Raw genomic sequence first — 21151 nt, forward strand, 5'->3', positions numbered from 1 at the left:
ATTACTACTATTTCAGGGTATTCATAATTTGAGTATTGTTAGTATATTAACAATAATGAATAATATTAAATAATACAAAATAATATTAAATAATACTATTCTTGCCAGGATTGTAAAAATTGGAGAGGGAAAAGAATAATGGGAATAAAAGAAAATTTTTTTTTGGTTTCTTGTCTGTATTTCCTGAACAGAGAAAGGGTGGCCTCTGTCACGAACCTTTCCTGGGGATTTTGATTTTGGGATGAAATCTGTGGGAATTAGATGGAAAAAAAAAAAAAAAGAGGGATAAAATCCCATTTCTGAGCCTGTTTCTTTGGAAGAAAAATGAGTGGAGAAGGATAAAAGTGGGGGACACAAAACCATGGGGTGCTGCCAGCCTGGAATTCTGATTTATCCAATGGAAAAAACCAGCCAGTGATCCCTAAAAATAACCACAACCACTCCTATGAAAGAGATTTTAAACCTCCACTTCAGATTTTATCTTCCCTGTAAATATTAAGCTGCAGGAATTGATTTAATACAAGAAGAGAGGCAAATTATCCTTAAATTTGCATCATCCTCCTGAACCCAAGTGTCCCAAGGAATATTTAAGGAACCTCACAGATATTTTTATTTTTTTTTTTGTCCCTTTCCAGGTATTCTTTGCTCCAAGTCGGATTTACCAGCCTGAAAATTCATGAGAAGGTCCCAGTATAAAAACCCCCAGTAACAAGATAAAGAATAAATCTCATTTCCCCTCCTTTGCAATATTTTTATTTTTGCACAATTCCCATCACATCCTCGCTTTGGAGGGCAGGGACTACACCAGAGTTCCTTCCCTGTTTTTCCAGAGATTTCTCCCATTTTTTTCCCACTCACCTGCTCCAGAGGAGACAAAAGAAAAGGGGAGCATCCAAAATTTGAGATGTTTCATCAAGCCTCGCTGGGGACGGAAAAGGAGCTGAGCACTGCGGGACACGCTGAAAATCCTGCGGATTCCAGGAAAAATCCAGGAGCTGGGAGTCAACCCTGCTGCCTCTCGTGCTGCCAGAGAGCTGCAGCTGGTGCCAGGGAAATATTCCTGCAGATGTTGGGAGCCAGGGATGAGGGAAAGTCATGGGAAAAGCACCTGGAGACAGCTCCATCCTTCCACAGTCCAGGGATCCACCTTGGAATTCGTTTCCATTCGCCGCCTTGCAGGAATTTCTGAGAATATTGGAATTTTTTAACCATGAAATTTTATTTTTTTAACATCTCTAAGTGTTGTGGTGATGATTCCCACAGGTTTTTATCCCAATTTTTATCTCCTCTCCTTGCTTTTCAACCTCAGCCCTTGGTTTCTTTTGTTGCCACTCAATTCTTGCAAAAGGAAAATCCCAAAATTCCCCAGAAGGAGGTTTTGGGTTGGGGCTGCTCTCCCAGGAATCTTGTGATGGGATGAAGGGAAAATTCCTTGGACATATTTTTCCTTTTTCCTTTTCCTTTTTTCCTTTCCTTTCCTTTCCTTTCCTTTCCTTTCCTTTCCTTTCCTTTCCTTTCCTTTCCTTTCCTTTCCTTTCCTTTCCTTTCCTTTCCTTTCCTTTCCTTTCCTTTCCTTTCCTTTCCTTTCCTTTCCTTTCCTTTCCTTTCCTATCACAAATTTCTTTTCCTTTTCCTTTTTTCCTGTTTTTTTACAGAACCCTCACCTGAGAGAAACCACAAGGGAGGAAAATCCCATTTATTCTCTTGCTGCTCCACTGCCTGGAATTTTCCCCTGAATTCCCTTCTGTGGGTGGGGAAATCTCTGGGATCATCAGATCTAAACAGGGGTGACCTCCTGAAAGTGATAAATTCTGGGAAAATCCTGGGGAAATCCTGGGAATGGGCAGCTCCACGTTTAACCCCTCAGCTGCCAGCACAGCCCCTCCTCTCTTTGTTTCCCTAAAATGAGGAATTCAGATTTATTTCTGGTTAGGGGGGGTTTAGGGTGGGTTATGGATGATTCCTGTTTGTGTCAGTCATTTATTCCCTCTTCAATTGTCCATAAATTATTCAATTTTTGCATTAATTACTCCAGTTGTCCATAAATTTCTCCATTTTTCCATAAATTACTCAATTTTCCCATAAATTACTCCAGTTTTCTATAAATTACTCAATTTTTACATAAATTACTCCATTTTTACATAAATTACTCCATTTTTACATAAATTATTCCAGTTGTCCATAAATTACTCCAGCTTTCTATAATTGTCTCGATTTTTCCATAAATCATCCCACTTTTCCATAAATTATTCCAGTTTTTAATAAATTACTCAATTTTTCCATGAATTACTCCATTTTTACATAAATGATTGCATTTTTCCATAAATTACACCATTCTTCCAAAAATTATTCCATTTTCCCATCAAATACTCAATTTTTCCATAAATTATTCCAGTTTTCTATAAATTACTCAATTTTCCATAAATTATTCCAGTTGCCCATAAATTACTCCATTTTTCCATAAATTATTCCAGTTGTCCATAAATTACTCCAATTTTCTATAAATTACTCAATTTTTACATAAATGACTCAGTTTTTCCATAAATTGCTCCATTTTCCATAAATTACCCCACTTTTCTATGAATTACTCAGTTTTTCCATAAATTTCTCAGTTTTTCCATAAATTATTCTAGTTGTCCATAAATTACTCCATTTTTACATAAATTATTCCAGTTGTCCATAAATTACCCCATTCTTCCATAAACCATTCAATTTTCTCATAAATTACTCCATTTTCCCATAAAATACTCAATTTTTCCATAAATTACTCCAGTTGTCCATAAATTATTCCATTGTCCCATAAATTAGTCAATTTTCCCATAAATTACTCAATTTGTCCAGAAATTAACCCATTTTAGCATAAATTATTCCAGTTGTCCATAAATTACTCAGTTTTTCCATAAATTACTCCAGTTTTCTATAAATTACTCCATTTTTCCATAAATGATTCCATTTTTCCATAAATTGCTCCATTCTTCCATAAATTATTCAATTTCTCCATAAATTACTAAAATTTGGTTCCATGAGGTTGGGAAGAGCTCAAAATTCCCAAATTTTCCAAACTCCTCCACGCCCTGCAGTGACTTGAAACTAAAATTTGGTTCCATGAGGTTGGGAAAAACTCAAATTCCCAAATTTTCCAATCCCTCTACGTCCTGCAGTGAACTATTTGAGCTATTTATTTAATATTAATTAATTTTAATTTTATTTTCTAACATTATTTTGTTTATATGGATGTCACAGAATTGATGTGAACAGTGTTATGAATTAATTTAATTTTCATGGGAGTGAATTTTATTATTAAAAGTCCCTGACAGGAGAATGGAGCCAGGAATAAGGGACAGGATGGGAGGAAATTGCAAAAAAAAAACCCCAAAATTCCTGATCTGACATTTTGGGGTTATTTTCACACTGGAGCACTTCCAAAAAATCTGATTTGTTGTGTGGCTTTAATCCAGTTTAGAGCTGAGGTGCTGCATTTTTGTGGCAGCAAAACCACCTCAATTCCCCCCAAAAATCTCCCTCTGAAGCTGCAAGAAAGCAAAATTAAAAGGACAAAAGTCACAAAAGATGATTAGTGAAGGGAACAGAAAAAATCAGAACTGAGGAGGTGGGAAATGTTAAAAAAGTGCCAGGAACGCCCAGAAATTGGCTTTGTTTGCTGCTAATTAAATTAAATCAAATTTTAATTAAAAAAAAATTTAGCTTATTAAAATTATTGTTTATTTTTTATTTATGAAATGAAAATTTTAATTTAATTTTTCTTTTTCATTTTAAAAGGCTTGATGGAAGATCAAGGAAGTCACCTGGAGGGTCTCTACCTAGAGAGAGCTGAGAAAACACCATTATTTTATTATTTTAAACACAAATCAGCAAATTATTTTGTCAGGTGTGAATTTTAGTTAAATACACAGCAAGAGCTCAGCAAAACCTTTGGGTTTCCAGGGTCTCACAGAACCCCCCAGGAATTATTTTTTGTCAGAACATCCAACCTAAAATATCTGGAAATGTCACACAGGAGGCTCCAAATCCCCAGATTTTTGTAGGATTCCACCAAGAGACTGCAGAGTTTCTTTCTGCAGGTAAAAACCTTGAGAAATTAAAAAAATTTCTGGCTCTTGTTGCTTTAATTTCCAGGTTTTCACGTTCTGAGCTCAAATCAATCCCCATTTCCAGCCCCCAGGTAAGAATTTGAAACCTTGGGATCTCCAGTTTGGAGTCAGAGAGCCCAAAAATTCTCACAGTGAGCCAAAAAAAAAAAATTAAATTAAAAAAAAAAAGGTAATTCTGGCAGTTTCAGCAGGTTGGAGTAGCAGAGGAGCTGCCAAGGTTTCATTCATATTTTTGGAGGTGCTGGAAGTCATAAAAAAAGCAGCTTCATAAAAAAGCTTCATAAAAAAAGTCATAAAAAGCAGTGTTTCATTCTTGGAGTGCTTGTGGCTCGTTGGGATTTGCTCGTGGGATTTCACACCTGTGGTATTTAAAGGCGAAAAAAAAGAGATTAGGGGCTGATTGAGACAAAAAAAAAATGGATTGGAAATGAAATATCTGTAGGATGGAATTCCTGTTGTTTCTACTGATCACAGAGGGGTTGACAGATGGTTTGGAGGGGATTCCATAAAAGTTTAGAACAGGAAATTTTACTCATGGGGAAATTATGGAATTTTTTGGGGTGGGAAGGGAATTAAAGCTCATCCAGGGACAGCTCCCACTGTCCCAGGTGCTCCAACCTGGCCTGGGACGCTCCAGGGATCGAGGGGCAGCTCCAGTTTATCCCAGGAATTCTCAGAGCATTTTTCCCAGGCAAAATCCTGGAAAAATTCCTCACAAATTTTGCTCCTCTCCATGTCCAGCCCCCAGCCCAGCTCCTTCCTCAATCCCTCAGGGATTCCGTGGATGTTCCCAGCTCAGGGATGGAACTTTTGGCTTTCCCAGCCTCAAAGCTCCAAACTTTTCTCAACCCTTTTTATCCTAAGGGAGTCCCCACTCTGCCATCCCCTGATTTATTTTGGGGATTAAATCCCAAATTTCTGAAGTTTCACATCCCCTGACATGAAAATCACAATCCCTTTCCTTGGATATTCCAGGGATCCTCTGGGAATTCCAGTTCAGCCAGGAATTCCTTCCCCAATCTCCCCTCTCCCCATTCCCTGTGTCCTGTCCCTTGTTCCCAGTCCCTCTCCAGCTCTCCTGGAGCCCCTCCAGGCCCTGGAATGTTCTGGAAGCTCTCCCTGCATCCTTCCCTTCTCCAGCCTGGCAATTCCCAGCTCTCCAGAACCTGACATTGGATCCATCTCCTCTCCAAGGAATTGATGCATCCAGGGCCTTCCCTTGCAATCTCAGCAAACCATCAAGGCTCTCCCTTCCCTGGGCCTCTCTTTTCTATCCCCACTTTCCATCCCAATCCCTCTGCATGGATTCTGAGTGTCCTGAATCCCACAATCCTGGCCTGCCTTGCCTGGGCAGGGAGCTCCAAGCTCATGGCAGGGACACCTCCCAGCATCCCAGGCTGCTCCAATCCTTCCTTGGCCACTGCAGGGATCCAGGGATTCTCTGGTAATTCCAGGAATTCCTTCCCCAGTCTCCCCTTTCCCCATTCCCTGTGTCCTGTCTGTTACACATACTTGTGACAAATCAGAGGAGCCAGTTTAGATTAATCATAGAAAATTTATTAGCAAGCGAATTTAACAAACGATAACTGAGCAAAGCCGCACTGGGCAGCCAGGGAGTCACTGCTCAGCCAATGGCTCACACCAAAAAGCAGTTTTAGTTCCTTTTTTAATACAGTTTATTTTCTGGTTCTTGTGGCTGCTCGTTCTGACTCGCTGGTGTGCTCTGCGATTTTAGCAAGTGGTGAGCAGTTACTGGGGGGTCACTTCCATCTCCTGGTGGGAATTGATGAAGGTCCAGTGTGCTCGTCTTTCTCAGCACGTCCTGTGGTATTGTTCTGTCTCTGTGGTCTTGTGAGGGCTCCTCTGTTGCTCAACAGGAAGAGTAACGCTTTGCACTCAGTGTCTGTAAGCACTTACTGAGCAGGATTTGATAAAGCACATTCCATTACACCTCTGCATGGATTCTGAGTGTCCTGAATCCCACAATCCTGGCCTGCCTTGCCTGGGCAGGGAGCTCCAAGCTCATGGCAGGGACACCTCCCAGCATCCCAGGCTGCTCCAATCCTTCCTTGGCCACTGCAGGGATCCAGGGATTCTCTGGCAATTCCAGGAATTCCTTCCCCAGTCTCCCCTTTCCCCATTCCCTGGGTCCTGTCCCTTGTCCCCAGCCCCTCTCCAGCTCTCCTGGAACCCCTCCAGGCCCTGGAATGTTCTGGAAGCTCTCCCTGCATCCTTCACTTTTCCAGGTGAGCACCCCCAGCTCTCACAGCCTTCCAACAATAATTATTATTTTTGAACAGCGAAAGAATTCTTTGGCACGGAATCCTTAGGAGCTTCCTTTAAGTGACATTTTGGGGTCACTAAATAACCCCAAAAAGTCATTTACCGTCTTCTCACCACAAACAGCGCTTCAACCGCTCCTCCCCCTGACGCCACCTCAGCGCCGCCATTGCTGCTTTCATCTCAGAACTACAACTCCCGGCGTGCCCCGCGGCGGAGCCCCTACCAGGAGCCGCGCTGGGCCGGCGCGAAGCATGCCGGGAGTTGTAGTCCCCGCGGCGGCGACGCGGCGGGCGGGGAGCGAACTACCGGCGGCCGGAGGAAGCGGGGGCGGCGGGGCCGGGCCCGAGAACGGGGCAGAACCCCGGGATCGGGATGCGGACACGGCCCGGGACGCCGCCTCGTTGCCCGGAGCGACACCATGCACCCGGCCGTGGCGGTGGGGCTGGTGTTCGGCGGCTGCTGCAGCAACGTGGTGTTCTTGGAGCTGCTGGCCAGGTGCGCGGCTGCGGAGAAATATGGGGGGATAAAGGAATAAAGGGGGATAAAAGAAGCCCATCCCAATGGGATCGGGGTGAGGCCTCGGGGTTTGTGAGGTGCCGGGGTGGGCTTGGGGGATTTGGGGTGTGGGGGCACTCAGGGGGTTTTACCCCCTCAGGCTGTGGGGCTCCTCATCGGTGAGCCCACACCGGGATCATCGCCTCGTGTGGGGTTTTTGGGGTGTTTTGGGGATGTCCCCTCGGTGTGAGCCGTGTCCCCAGCGCATCCCACCCCGTCCCGGCTGAAATCCCGGTGAGGAAATCCCTGGGGACAGCAGGGAATGTTTTCCGTCTGGGACTGCGATCTTGGGAATCGCTGCAAAGTCACCGAGTCTGCTGGAATTCCCAGACTGGAGGCTGATGGTTTTGGGGACCTCACCCTGATGGTTTTGGGGATCTCACCTTAATGGTTTTGGGGATCTCACCCTGATGTTTTTAGGGATCTCACCTTCCTTGTCCTGATGTTTTGGGGGATGTCACCTTCCTCACTGTCAGGAAAATTAATCCTCATCACCCTGATATTTTTGGGGATCTCACCTTGATGTTTTTAGGGATCTCACCTTGATGTTTTCAGGGATCTCACCTTCCTCTCCTTGATGTTTTTAGGGACTCACTTGCCTTACCCTGATATTTTTGGGGATCTCACCCTGAAGTTTTAGGGGATCTCACCTTCCTTACCTGGATGTTGTTTTTAGGGAACTCACCTTCCTCACCCCGATCTCACCTTGGTGTTTTTAGGGATCTCACCTGGATATTTTTGGGATCTCACCTTCCTCACCTGGATATTTTTGGGGATCTCACCTTCCTCACCTGGATATTTTTGGGATCTCACCTTCCTTACCGTGATGGAGGAAAGCTGTAAGGGCTTGGGAAAAGGCTAGGAAAGCCTGACTGGAAAAAAAGTGATGCCTGAACTGGTTTGGTGTGTAAAATCCCCGTGAGTCAGAGTGGGGCTGCACCCCCTGAGCCCTCAGAGCACTTCAGCTTTCCAAACCTGCCCTTATTCCCTCCCAGCCCATCAATATCCCAGATTTTTAAGGGAAAAAGAGACTGCAAAATCCAGCAGTTGGGATATTTGCTCCAAAGTGGGATTCAGGTGCTTTCACACCAGATTATCCAGAAGCAGTTCCTGGAAAAAGAGATCTTTAGGGTGAGTTGTCTTTTCCTGTCAGGGATTGCTCCAACCTCTGCCTTTCCTGCTTGGCTTGTGTTGCAGCATCAGTGACAGGAATGAATCCTTTGGAAGCAAAGAAACTTTTGGATTTGGCTTTTTGCCACTCATAGCTCCTCCAAGCAAAACTTAAACCCAAACATTTGGCCCTCTTCAAAGACTGAATTATTCAAAGGTGACTGAACCCCAGAGCAGCAAATTCCACAAATTTAATTGCAGACATCAATGAAAAGCTGCTTTTCACACAAAACCTTCTTTTAAGCAGCACCTCTCTTCCACTTTTAAAATTCCTCCATTCCTCCTAGCTTAATTGTTGTGCATTTACTTTCCCTGCTCATCTTTAGTCCCAAAATTGGGATAACACCAATTATTTTGTTGGGTTTTGGAAGGAAAAGTTCCTCCTGCAGATGGATATTCCCACAACAAACAAAATCCTGGAGCAGAATCCCAGGAAAAGGCAGTGACCAGGCTGGTGAGGAGCAGCAAAAGTGACTGGGAGGAAATGTGCTCAGGATTTATAAGTGTTTAGTCTGGAAATGCCTGAGAAAAGACTTTTAATGTGTGGAGAGTGGCTGCAGAGGAGAGAAGAGAAATATTTCTGCTGGGCTGTGGAGGCAGAACAAGAAATCTCAAATGTCTTGATTTTAAGGGCTTAAATTGCTGTGGAAGGGATGTAAATCAGGCCCAAAAATCAGATTTTTTCCCTTTCCATGGAGAGAGAGCAGGGAAAATTCTTGCTGGGAGGACTCTTAAGTTTCCTACAGCTGAAGCAGATCTTGGGTTGATAGATCCAGATTTATTTCGTTTTTTGGGTGGATCTGAGTGAGGATTGTGAGCCAAAGATTAAGCCCTTTTTATCTCTCTCTTATCAGCTAGCACAAAACCCTGAGTGCCAACACTGCTGATAAAGTGGGGTCATGTCCTGGATCTGTGATGTGGGAAGAGGCAAAGTCCAGTGCTGGGAGCCAGCTTTGGGTTATTCCAGGTTTAGAGCTCCTTGTGATCCCCTCTGGAGATGGGAGGTTGGAGATAAGATTTGTAATTCCTGGAACTTCTGGCTCTGCTTCTTCCCTTTCTCCCAGGAACTTTTGGACCTTTTTCAGCCTTGAGGTTAAAGTTTTATGGATAATGATGGAATTTGCATGTGGGCAGAGGGGAGGGGCTCAGGGTGGTGCCTATTCCTGGAAAAAGTAGGAAAAAAAGAGATTTTTCCAGTTCCTTCATTGCCCAGGTCCCTGCTGCTCCTGAGAGCTCTGTGGGGTGACCAAGGAGAATTTGGAGGAGACAGCTTGGGAATTCTGTTTTCCAGGGCATTTCCCAGCTTGAATCCTGCACAGCTGCATCCAGGGACAGTGTGTTCCATAAGGAGCAGGAATCCTTGGCCTCAGTTTCTGTCTTGCACCAGAAAAAAAAGGGAAAAAATCCCTAAATCCCTCATTTCCCATGAGCTTTATCATTATCTGTTTCCTCTGAGCTTCTTCCCAGAAAATCCTTCCCTGCTCCCTGGGAGCTCCTTAGGGAGGATCAGGGTGCAGGGAAGGTTTTGTTTGAATTCCCTGGTGTGGAATTCCTGGGGATAAACACAAACCTTGCTTTGCTCATTTCTGCATTCCTGGGTCCTTCTAGGAGGGACAAAAAGGGACTGAGAGGGTCCCTTTGGAGCTAAAACCCCAAAAACCTAAAAATTTGTGGCTTTTGAACAAGATCCATGGATGTCACGTGGGATTTACAGCCAGGACTTTTTTGGGCTCTTGTGAGGGGTTTTAGTCCCTTCTAGAACCTACAACCAAAGTGGTTTTTTTGGCATCCAGAAATCCCAGGGGAGCTGAAGCTTTTTTAGAGGAAACCAAGCAAATCTGAACCAGGGGACAGCACAGACCTGAGCTTGGCACTTCCCTCCTGCAGCAGCAATGAGGAATATTGAATTTCCAGCTGCCTTTTACCTGCCCTCTAACAAACACAGCAGCTTCTAGGAAGGGACAGAGTCCTCCTAAAGCCACTTCCCATGGGAAAGGAGATCCAGCAGTTTTTCTTTTAATTTCCTGACCTCACTGAGCACTTCTTCCTGGGAAATGTTTGAGCTTAGAACCTCTGCAGGTTTCCGCGCAAATCCAGGTGGATAAACCCTGAGTAAAGCTTCTCCAGGGTGAGGATCAGGAGCTGCTGCCTCTTTTTGTTGATGCCAGTGTTTGATTTTTGTCTCTCCATGCCTGCAGGGAGTTCCCAGGATGTGGGAACATCGTGACCTTCTCCCAGTTCCTATTTATTGCGGTGGAAGGTTTTATCTTCGAGGCCAACTTCGGGAGGAAGCGCCCGGCCATCCCCATCAGGTACCATCCCAAGGTTTTTTCCCAGGCAGGAATTGCACCTGCATCTCTCTTCTCTCCAAAAAACTTTGCATAAAATGTTTTTTTTTCCACTTATCCTGTGTAAATCCCATCTGCAGAGCCACGGTGGGAAGCTGGCAGGCTGGATAAAATCCACACTCGTTTATCAGGAATTTTTAATGGGAATGTCACCAGATCCTTCCCTGTCACAGGAAGGGTTTTGCACAAGGAAGAGTTTGTGCTTAAAGAGCTTCTTATCTCAGGGATTTGCTGTGGTGAGAGTGGGAAGATGGAGAATTTTCCTGGAAAATCACCCAAATTCACTTTGCATTTCTCCACTGGGGATGAACTTGGTGACAGAGCCTTGAGCTCCAACCCTCTCTGTGCATCCCACAATCATTCCTGAGGGGTCTCTCAGCATCTCAGGGAGGTTCCTGCTCATCTCCCAGGTGTTTTTCCATGTTTCAGGAACTATTTCATCATGGTGGCCATGTTCTTCACCGTCAGTGTGGTCAATAACTACGCCCTGAACCTGAACATCGCCATGCCGCTGCACATGATCTTCCGCTCGGTGAGCTCCTCCTCCTGCTCCTCCTGGGGCTGCCATCCCTTCATTATCCCTGTCCATGTGTCCTGAGAGCACCAAACCCCTGTGCAAATCCTGAATTCCAGCTGGTAGGAGAGCAGCTTCACTCCAGAGCTCAGCTCCAAAGGTTTTGCTTGATGGTGTTGATCGTTAAATTCCATTTTTTTAATTAAATTCCCAGGCAGGTAAACAGGCTCAGACAGGCTTTGGAATTCCAAAGGTGAGGGGGAAGTGACAGTGACAAAATCAATCCCAGGCTCTGGCTGGCCAAAGGGATCCAGCTTTCCCTGCCACCAAATTAATGTGCTGATCTTGAACATTCCAGGTTAGAGAGCATGGATTTGGGATTTGGTCTAATTCCACCTGCACAGGTCTTTGGAAAAAAAAAAACCAAACCAAAAAAAAACCACATTAAAACTGCATTTTCACTTAGGTGTGGATGAGTTCCAGGCTAAAAGATTTTTCCACACCCAAGGAAATGCAGCCCCAGCTGTTGGGAATAACAAAATCTCCTGTTGGTGGCTGTTTTCCCACAGCACATGCTGGGGGTGGAATATCTGGAGTCAGGAGAGGTTCAGGAGGATAAAACCAAGTGCCACCTCCCCATGGCTTGAAATTCTGGAAAACCCTTTCAGGGCAGGAATTTTCCCAATATCCAACCTTAAGGAAGCTGCTCCCTCTCCCTGTCAGCTTTCCTGCTTCAAACCTGGCATTTCTCTTGGTGAGTTTGGACTGAGCATCCCAGTCTGGGGAATTCTGTCCTGCTGACCTCCTGGTTTGGTTTTCCTGTTTTTTTTGTTTTTTTTTTTTCCCAGGGCTCTCTCATAGCAAGCATGGCTCTAGGGATCATCATCCTGAAGAGAAGGTGAATCACTAGTTTCCTATCTTAAGGGAATGCTGTGCCACTGTGGTGTTTTGTGCCATCACTTTTTTTCTGTTAAATATTCTGATTTTAATGATGGGAAGCTGGGACAGAGATAAGGGAATAGAGGCTGGAACAGCTCTGAATAACAGGGTGATTTCAGGCTGATAATGCTGCTGTTGTGGCTGGCACTGAGCTGTGCCTGCACAGAGCCAAGGCTGAGGATGTGGGATAAACTGGGGAAATGTTGGGAGGAACTGGGATAAATATCGAGAGAAATTGGGGCAGATATTGGGATAAGCTGGGGTAAATGTTGGAAGAAATTGGGGTAAGTGTTGGGGTAAAATGGGATTAATACTGGGAGAAACTGGGGTAAATATTGGGAGAAACTGGGGTAAAAATTGGGGTAAACTGGGATAAATGTTGGGGGAAATTGGGGTAAAACTTTGGATAAACTGGGATAAATGTTGGGAGAAATTGAGGTAAGTATTGGGATAAACTGGGATAAATATTGAGAGAAACTGGGGTAAGTGTTAGGGTAAGCTGGGATAAATAATGAGAGAAACTGGGGTAAAAATTGGGAGAAACTGGGATAAATATTGAGAGAAATTGGGATAAGTGTTGGGAGAAACTGGGATAAATATCAAGAGAAGTTGGGGCAGATATTGGGATAAACTGGGGTAAATGTTGGAAGAAATTGGGATAAGTGTTGGGGTAAACTGGGATTAATACTGGGAGAAATTTGGTAAATATTGGGATAAACTGGGATAAGTGTTGGGAGAAACTGGGATAAATATGGAGAGAAATTGGGGTAAAAATTGGGATAAACTGGGATAAAAATTGGGATAAACTGGGGTAAATATTGAGAGAAACTGGGGTAAGTGTTGGAAGAAATTGGGGTAAAAATTGGGATAATCTGGGCTAAATATTGGGAGAAATTGGGATAAACTGGGATAAATATTGGGAGAAATTGGGGTAAAAATTGGAGAAACTGAGGTAAAAATAGGGAGAAATTTGGGTAAATATTGGGATAAACTGGGATAAATATTGAGAGAAATTGGGGTATATATTGGGATAAACTGGAATAAGTGCTGGGAGAAATTGGGGTAAAAATTGGGATAAACTGGGATAAATATGGAGGGAAATTGGGATAAATGTTGGGATAAACTGAGTTAAATATGGAGAGAAACTGGGGTAGAAATTGGGATAAATTGAGGTAAAAATTGGGATAAATTGGGGTAAATATTGGGAGAAAAGCTGCTTATGGTGCTGAGCTGGCCCTGCCAGCACTGGGAAGTGGCAGCGTGTCCCTTGTCCCCAGTTTGGAGCAGGGTTGGTGACGTGTCCCTTGTCCCCAGTTTGGAGCAGATTTGATGACATGTCCCTTGTCCCCAGTTTGGAGCAGATTTGATGACATGTCCCTTGTCCCTGGTTTGGAGCAGGGTTGGTGACATGTCCCAGGTTTGGAGCAGAGTTGATGACATGTCCCTTGTCCCCAGTTTGGAGCAGATTTGATGACATGTCCCTTGTCCCCAGTTTGGAGCAGATTTGATGACGTGTCCCTTGTCCCCAGTTTGGAGCAGTGTTGATGACATGTCCCTTGTCCCCAGTTTGGAGCAGATTTGATGACATGTCCCTTGTCCCCCGTGCAGGTACAGCACGTCCAAGTACGCCTCCATCGCCCTGGTGTCCCTGGGCATCTTCACCTGCACTTTGATGTCTGCAAAGCAAGTGGTAAGGCCTGGGAGGGGACAGGGTCACACCTGGGGACCTCAGCAGTCCCCTCTGGCTGTCCATGAGGTGTTTCCTACAAAAGCTTTTCCTCCTGGTTTTATTTTTTCCTTTTTGGAAAACTGGCTGCGCTTAATCCAGCTCAGAGAGGCTGGAAATCAAAGGGAGCTGTCAAAGCTCCACATTCCCCATCATTTCACAGCTTTGGGCTCTTAATCCAGATCAACTCCCAGCAGGGCTGGAATTTTGGGATAGAGCTGACAGTTGTGCCAAAGGTGAATAATCTGATTTTCCCTGAGGCACAGGGAAAGAGCTGAGGCCAAGCTGGAGTTGTGCCCTCAGCCTGATTGCCTCAATTTCTTGATCTCAAGCCTGGGTTTAGGTCTGGTTTTAGCTCCTGAACTGGGGCTTGGCCAGAGTTAAAGGGACAAAGGGACCTGGGAATGGGGACAGAGCGACCTGGGAATGGGGGCACAGGAATCTGGGAGTGGGGACACAGGAATCTGGGAGTGGGATTGGGATCCAGGAACCTGGGAATGGGGACACAGGAACATGGGAGTGGGGACACAGGGACCTGGGAGTGGGAATGGGATCCAGGGACCTGGGAATGGGATTGGGACACAGGAGTGGGATGGGGACACAGAAATAGGGGAATGGGGACACAGGAACCTGGGATTGGGAATGGGGACACAGGAACCTGGGATTGGGAATGGGGACACAGGAACCTGGGAGTGGGAATGGGGACACAGGAACCTGGGAGTGGGATGGGGACACAGAAATAGGGGAATGGGGACACAGGAACCTGGGAATGGGATTGGGACACAGGAACCTGGGAATGGGAGTGGGGACACAGGGACCTGGGAGTGGGATTGGGACACAGGAACCTGGGAATGGGATGGGAACACAGAAATATGGGAATGGAGACACAAAAATATGGAAATGGTGAGGGCACACAGGAACCTGGGAGTGGGGACACAGGAACCTGGGAATGGGATGGGGACACAGGAACATGGGAATGGGGGCACAGGAATCTGGGAATGGGGGCACAGGAACCTGAGAATGGGATGGGAACACAGAAATATGGGAATGGGGAGAGAGAAACCTGGGAATGGGGACACAAGAACATGGGAATGGGATTGGGACACAGGAACCTGGGAGTGGGGACATAGGAACATGGGAATGGGGGCACAGGAATCTGGGAGTGGGATTGGGATCCAGGAACCTGGGAGTGGAGACACAGGAACATGGGAATGGGGGCACAGGAACATGGGAATGGGGACACAGGGACCTGGGTATGGGAATGGGATCCAGGGACCTGGGAATGGGAGTGGGGACACAGAAACCTGGGAATGGGATTGGTATACAGGAACCTGGGATTGGGGACATGGGAAGCTGGGAATGGGGACATAGGAACCTGGGAGTGGGAATGGGATCCAGGGACCTGGGAATGGGATTGGGACACAGGAACCTGGGAGTGGGAGTGGGGACACAGAAATAGGGGAATGGGGACACAGAAAAATGGGAATGGGATTGGGACACAGAAACATGGGAATGGGGACACAGGAACCTGAGAATGGGAGTGGGGGTACAGGAGCCTGGGAATGGGGACACAGGGACCTGAGAATGGGATGGGAACACAGAAATATGGGAATGGGGAGAGAGAAACCTGGGAATGGGGACACAAGAACATGGGAAAGGGATTGGGACACAGGAACCTGGGAATGGGCTAATTTTGGGAACTTGAAAAGTGACACTGATTTTTTTTTGTGCCTTAAAGGGTTCAGTCTCATCAAACCAGGCTGTTCCTTTCAGGACAAATCCTGATTTGATCAAACTCTGCCACTTTTGTGCTGCAATCTCTGCATTCCCTGGAGCACAGTGGGAGCCTGCAGGGACCTGGTGGCTCTTGGTGACTTTTTTGTCTCCCTTCAGGCATCTGACTCCAGCTTAAATGCAGAGGATGGACCCCAGGCTTTCCTCTGGTGGTTGCTGGGTACGTGAGGGCCACATTTCTGGGATGCTGGCAGGATTCTTGGAATTCTCTTGGCAAGAATTTGGAGCAGAGAGGGAGAGGAGAGGGGCTGAGGCTGCTCCAGTTGTTCCTTCAGCACAGGATTTCACAGAGGAGGCTTTAAAATCTGCTTTTCTACCTCCAGCCTGGGTCTGTTGGTGACTCTCTGGGAAACCTGGGATTGATTGTTGTCAGAAGTGGCACAAACTGCATCCCTGGTGTTTTTAAGAGATCTCCTGGATCTCAGCCTGTAATCAAACCCCAGAATCGTTATCAATTTTCTTACCAAGTCTGGACATTTTGTGATTTAGGTTTTTTTTACCCTGAAAGCCAGCTTTGGTGAGTTGAAGCTGTAGGGCTGTGCTTCCCTTGCAGGCATTGCTGCCCTCACCTTTGCCCTGCTGATGTCTGCCAGGATGGGCATTTTCCAGGAGACCCTGTACAAGAAATTTGGGAAGCACCCCAAGGAAGCCCTGTTCTACAACGTGAGTCCCCTCCACTCCTGAACTGGGCACAAAAAGCACCCCACACTACCAGGATGGAGCAGTGAGGAGTCTGCTCTGATCCAGCTGCTTTCCCAGCAGGGATTTGGGCTGGATCCCCACTGTGGATTTGTTTTTCTCCCCCCAGCACGCGTTGCCACTCCCGGGATTTCTGTTCCTGGCTCCCAACATTTACCAGCACGCCGTGCTCTTCAACCAGTCTGGTGAGTGCTGTGCTCAGGGATCTCTGCTCCTGGGATTTGCCTTCCTTCTGGAAAATCCCTCTGGGAAGTTTCCTTCCTGCAGTTGTGCATGCTGGCAGTTCAGGGTGTTCCAAGCCCTTTGAATTTTGAGGAATTTGCAGGAAGGAATTCCTGGCTGGGATGGAATTCCCAGAGAAGCTGTGGCTGCTGCTGCATCCCTGAAGTGTCCAAGGTCAGCCTGGACACTCTGGGACAGTGAAGTGTTCCTGCCCATGGCAGGGGGTGGAATTTAAGGAACCATTCCATGATTCCATGATTAATGCTGAAGTTTCTTATTAATTCCCACACTCAAAAACGGGAGTACCAGGACCTAATCCTCAATATCAACATGGACCTGCTGGGATTTTTTTTTTTGCCATGGGAACAGGAGAGCAAGAGAGATCTTTTCTCCTATTATTTTTCCTATCTTTCCTTCTGGAATTCCTGCAAGGCTGCAGGGAGTTCTGGATCATGGTTGGTCCTGGGAAGGAGGGAAATTCCTCCAGCAGTGACCTCAGCCCTTCCTTTATTTCCTGCAGAGCTGTTCCAGGTGCCAGTGCTCGGCCTGACCCTGCCAATCATGTGGTTCTACCTCCTCATGAATGTCATCACCCAGTATCCTTTATCCTTTTTTCTTTATCCCTTTTATCCTTTGTCCTGTCCCACTGGGGTGGCACAGGATTGGAGCTGGGTTCCTAAATCCTTGGAGTCTTCCCTGCTCTCAGGAGCTGCTGTTGGTGTAACTCCAAAAACACAATGAAAGAGAACTTTAGTTTTTTATGTTGGACTGGATGATCTCAGAGGTTTTTTCCACCTGGTTCATTGTGGGATTCTGGGATTTCTGCTCTGTGGGGAGGGAGGAGTTTGGAGCTTCCATTGTCCAACTCAGCCCCAGTTTCCAGTGGGGGAATCAGATGTGAGTTTGCAGTGTCGTGTTCTGACCATGCTGATTCCAGGAGGGAATTTCCCCCATCTCTCCCTGCTCCTTCCCCTTCCCCAAGGGACTCAATCCCCCCTCTCCATCCCTGGATAAAGGATAAAGGTTATCCTTTAACCTCCTGCTCCCAGGAGGAGCTGAATCCTTGGAGTCTTCCCTGTCCTTGGTTGATGCTGTTGGTGTAACTCCAAAAATACAATGAAAGGAAACTTTAGTTTTTTGTGTTGGACTGGATGATCTCAGAGGTCTTCTCCAACCTGGTTCATTGTGGGATTCTGGGATTTTTGCTCCATGGGGAGGGAGGAGTTTGGAGCTTCCATTGTCCAGCTCAGCCCCAGTTTCCCGTGGGGGAATCTGAGATTTGAGTTTGCAGTGTCCTGTTCTGACCATGCTGATCCCAGGAGGGAATTTACCCCATCTCCCTGCTCCTTCCCCTTCTCCAAGGGACTCAATCCCCCCTCTCCATCCCTGGATAAAGGATAAAGGTTATCCTTTAACCTCCTGCTCCCAGGAGGAGCTGAATCCTTGGAGTCTTCCCTGCTCTCAGGAGCTGCTGTTGGTGTAACTCCAAAAATACAATGAAAGGAAACTTTTATTTTTTAGGTTGGACTGGGTGGTCTCAGAGGTCTTTTCCCACCTGGTTCATTGTGGGATTCTGGGGTTTCTGCTCCATGGGGAGGGAGGAGTTTGGAGCTTCCATTGTCCAACTCAGCCCCAGTTTCCAGTGGGGGAATCTGAGATTTGAGTTTGCAGTGTCGTGTTCTGACCATGCTGATCCCAGGAGGGAATTTCCCCCATCTCCCTGCTCCTTCCCCTTCCCCAAGGCTCTCAATCCCCCCTCTCCATCCCTGCCATCCTTAACCTCCCATCCCAGGTACGTCTGTGTCCGTGGCGTGTTCATCCTGACCACGGAGTGCACGTCGCTCACGGTCACCCTGGTGGTGACGCTGCGCAAGTTCGTCAGCCTCATCTTCTCCATCCTCTACTTCCAGAACCCCTTCACAGGCTGGCACTGGCTGGGCACTGCCTTTGTCTTCGTGGGCACCCTGATGTACTCTGAGGTGTGGAACAGCCTGGGGCCCTTCCTGGCACACTGCCAGAGGAGGAGGAGGCCGAAGGAGGAGTGAACCAGGCATTTTCTGCAGGGAGTGAATCCAGGCATTTTCTGCAGGGACCTTTGAGTTGTTTTCCAGAGCAGAGCAGCAGGGAGCCCCCCCCAGGGGGTGTTTTTATAACAAGGGAGGTGTTGGCAGTGCCAAGCTCCTGGGAAAATGGGGATCCTCTGCTGGGGACAGATTATGGAGAAACAATCTGGTTATTTTTTGTCAGTCAGCAATTTTTTTATGTGACTCCTTTTTTTTTCTTTTTTTTTGTTTTTTCTTTCCCCATCCTTTTTTAAGGAAAAACTGTCTCAGAGCTTTGTTGAGAACCCAACTTTTGTGTTGTTGGCTTGGATCAGCTGGACCCTGAGCCAGTTTGGTGCTGACCTTTAATTGTCCCAGAGTCTGGAGCTGATGGCTCAGCCCCATTCCAGAGGGAATCCCTGATCCCTGTGCTGGGAGAATGTGGGGTACAGCCCCAGCTGGAGCTGCCAGTGGATCCTGAGAGGGTTGGGTTTATTTTCCCTCTCCCAGTTCTCCTCCTATCCCTTGGGATCAGCTCCCTTGTGGCTTTTGTGTCAGCCTGGCCCAGGCTCCGTGTCCCTCAGTGTCACCTCTGGTTGGTTTTCCTGCAGTTTTCCTGGAGCAGCACCTTGTTCCCATGGTGGTGCTGCTGTCCCTGCTCAGCTGGGACAGTTGAGGCATCCAGGAGGGATAAAGGAAAAATGGAAAAAAAAAAAAATCCCAACGTGATGGAAAGGCAACACCTCCCTCCCAGGCATTCCCTGAGCCAAGGTCACCTTTCCAAAACTTCTTCCTTCTATTTTTACTGCTGATTTTTATCAGCTCTCTGGGATAATCCCATTCCCAGCTTTCCTGGCCTCATCCTTGCTGGGAGGATGTGGGAAAAGCCAGGACCTGCAGCTCCATCCCAAGGTCCTGAAGGAATTTTTTCCCCCAGTTTCTGTTTTTCCTGAGCCTGAAAAAACTGAAATTCAAGTTCCATGGGATTTTTCCAAGGCTTTTGTAGATGGGGAGGCTGACCTGGTGTAGGTCAGGTGTTGTTCCAGCTGTTTGTGGTGGCTCCAAGGACATAGAGAGAGGCAAAACTTCATCCCTGATTTTCATTTTCCAAGCTCTTCAACATGGACCTTCAGCTGGAACTGGGGAGGGGGGAAAGCCAACAGAAATTTGGGATGAAGGATTTTAGGATCAGGGTGAGATTCCTCAGAGATCAAACACGGTGGGGAAACAGTTGGAGCTAACTCAGGGTGTTGGATCCAGGGATTGTTTTATCCAGGGAATGTGGGATCCAGGCATTGTTTTACCCAGGGAATGTGGGATGCAAGGATTATGGGATTCAGAGATTGTTTTTTCCAGGCATTGTGGGATCCAGGCATTGTGAGATCCTGGGACTGTGGGATGCAGGGATTGTAGATCCAGGCATTGTGGGATGCAGGGATTGTTTTATCCAGGCATTGTGAGATCCAGGGATTGTGGGATCTGGGAATTGTTGGATCCAGGCATTGTTTTATCCAGGGACTGTGGGATCCAGGGACTGTGGGATGCAGGGATTGTGGGATTTAGAGATTGTTTTATCCAGGGATTGTGGGATCTAGGAATTGTTGGATCCAGGGATTGTGGGATCCAGGCATTGTTTTATCCAGGCATTGTGGGATCCAGGGACTGTGGGATGCAGGGATTGTAGATCCAGGGATTGTTGGATCCAAGGATTGGTTTATCCAGGGAATGTGGGATGCAAGGATTGTGGGATTCAGGGATTGTTTTATCCAGGCATTGTGGGATCCAGGGATTGTGGGATCTGGGAATTGTTGGATCCACGGATTGTTTATCCAGGGATTGTGGGATGCAGGGATTGTTTATCCAGGGATTGTGGGATCCAGGCATTGTTTTATCCAGGGACAGTAGGACCCAGGGATTGTGGGACCCAGGGATTGTTTTATCCAGGCACTGAGCAGAGCTGCTCCCAGGTGTAACATTCTGTGCACACCCTGGGTCACTCCTTCCCTCCAGGGCCTGGTGTGTTGTCCCCAGTTCCCATGGGACATGGGAATATTTGGGGGATTTGGGCATTCCCTTTTTTTTAACCATGTGCTTTTCACTCCCAACACATCAACCATGGGTTGTTTGTTGCTGTCAGGGATTTTTTTTTTAATTTCCCGGCGTGATCAGTGTGTTTGGAATATTTATAGGCAGCAATTCCCTTCCTGCTGGAGGACAGAGGAGGAAAGGTCCAGGCAGAAGGGCCTTGTTAGCCCAAATTAATTAAATCCAGGCTCCCCCTCCGGGCTGGGGGTGCTGATTAGTTTGGTTTTAATGTTTGTGTAGAGATCAGAGCACCTATTTTTTAGCAGAGGCTGGCAAAGGGAAGGAGCCCGACCGCTTTTGGGGTGGCTGGTTGGGTTTAGGGTGGGGTTTGGGTTGGATTTTTTAAGGTGAAATAAATCTGTATCCTCTTCAAAGGCTGTTGGGTTTGTTTCTCATTCCATGCTGTGCTGGTGGCTGGAAAATTAATGGAATCATGGAATTGTCTAGGTTGGAAAAGCCCTCCAAGATCATCCAATATTGCCAGCAGTACCAAGGCCACCACTAATGAATGTCCCCAAGTGTCACATCCACACAGCTTTGAAGGGATGGGAACTCCACTGTTCCAGCCTTTTCCAGGAAGGAATTTTCCATGAATGTCCAATCCTGATTTGATTGTTCTATTGGATATAACAACTCACCATTTCTCTTTAATGTGAGAGAAA

General features: G+C 46.6%; 1 protein-coding gene across 1 annotated transcript; it reads left to right on the top strand.

Moving 5' to 3' along the window:
- The first annotated feature begins 6692 nt into the window (after positions 1-6692).
- On the top strand, positions 6693-19977 carry SLC35B4 (solute carrier family 35 member B4). Its single transcript, XM_033058163.2, has 10 exons — positions 6693-6890; positions 10319-10432; positions 10898-11000; positions 11831-11880; positions 13530-13611; positions 15541-15601; positions 15995-16104; positions 16250-16325; positions 16883-16958; positions 18155-19977. The coding sequence occupies exons 1-10, from the start codon at positions 6814-6816 to the stop codon at positions 18405-18407; spliced, it is 1002 nt and encodes a 333-aa protein (XP_032914054.1). The 5' UTR covers positions 6693-6813; the 3' UTR covers positions 18408-19977.
- The last annotated feature ends 1174 nt before the right edge of the window (positions 19978-21151 follow it).

Source organism: Catharus ustulatus, chromosome 4 (assembly GCF_009819885.2).
Source record: "Catharus ustulatus isolate bCatUst1 chromosome 4, bCatUst1.pri.v2, whole genome shotgun sequence".
Taxonomy (NCBI): domain Eukaryota; kingdom Metazoa; phylum Chordata; class Aves; order Passeriformes; family Turdidae; genus Catharus; species Catharus ustulatus.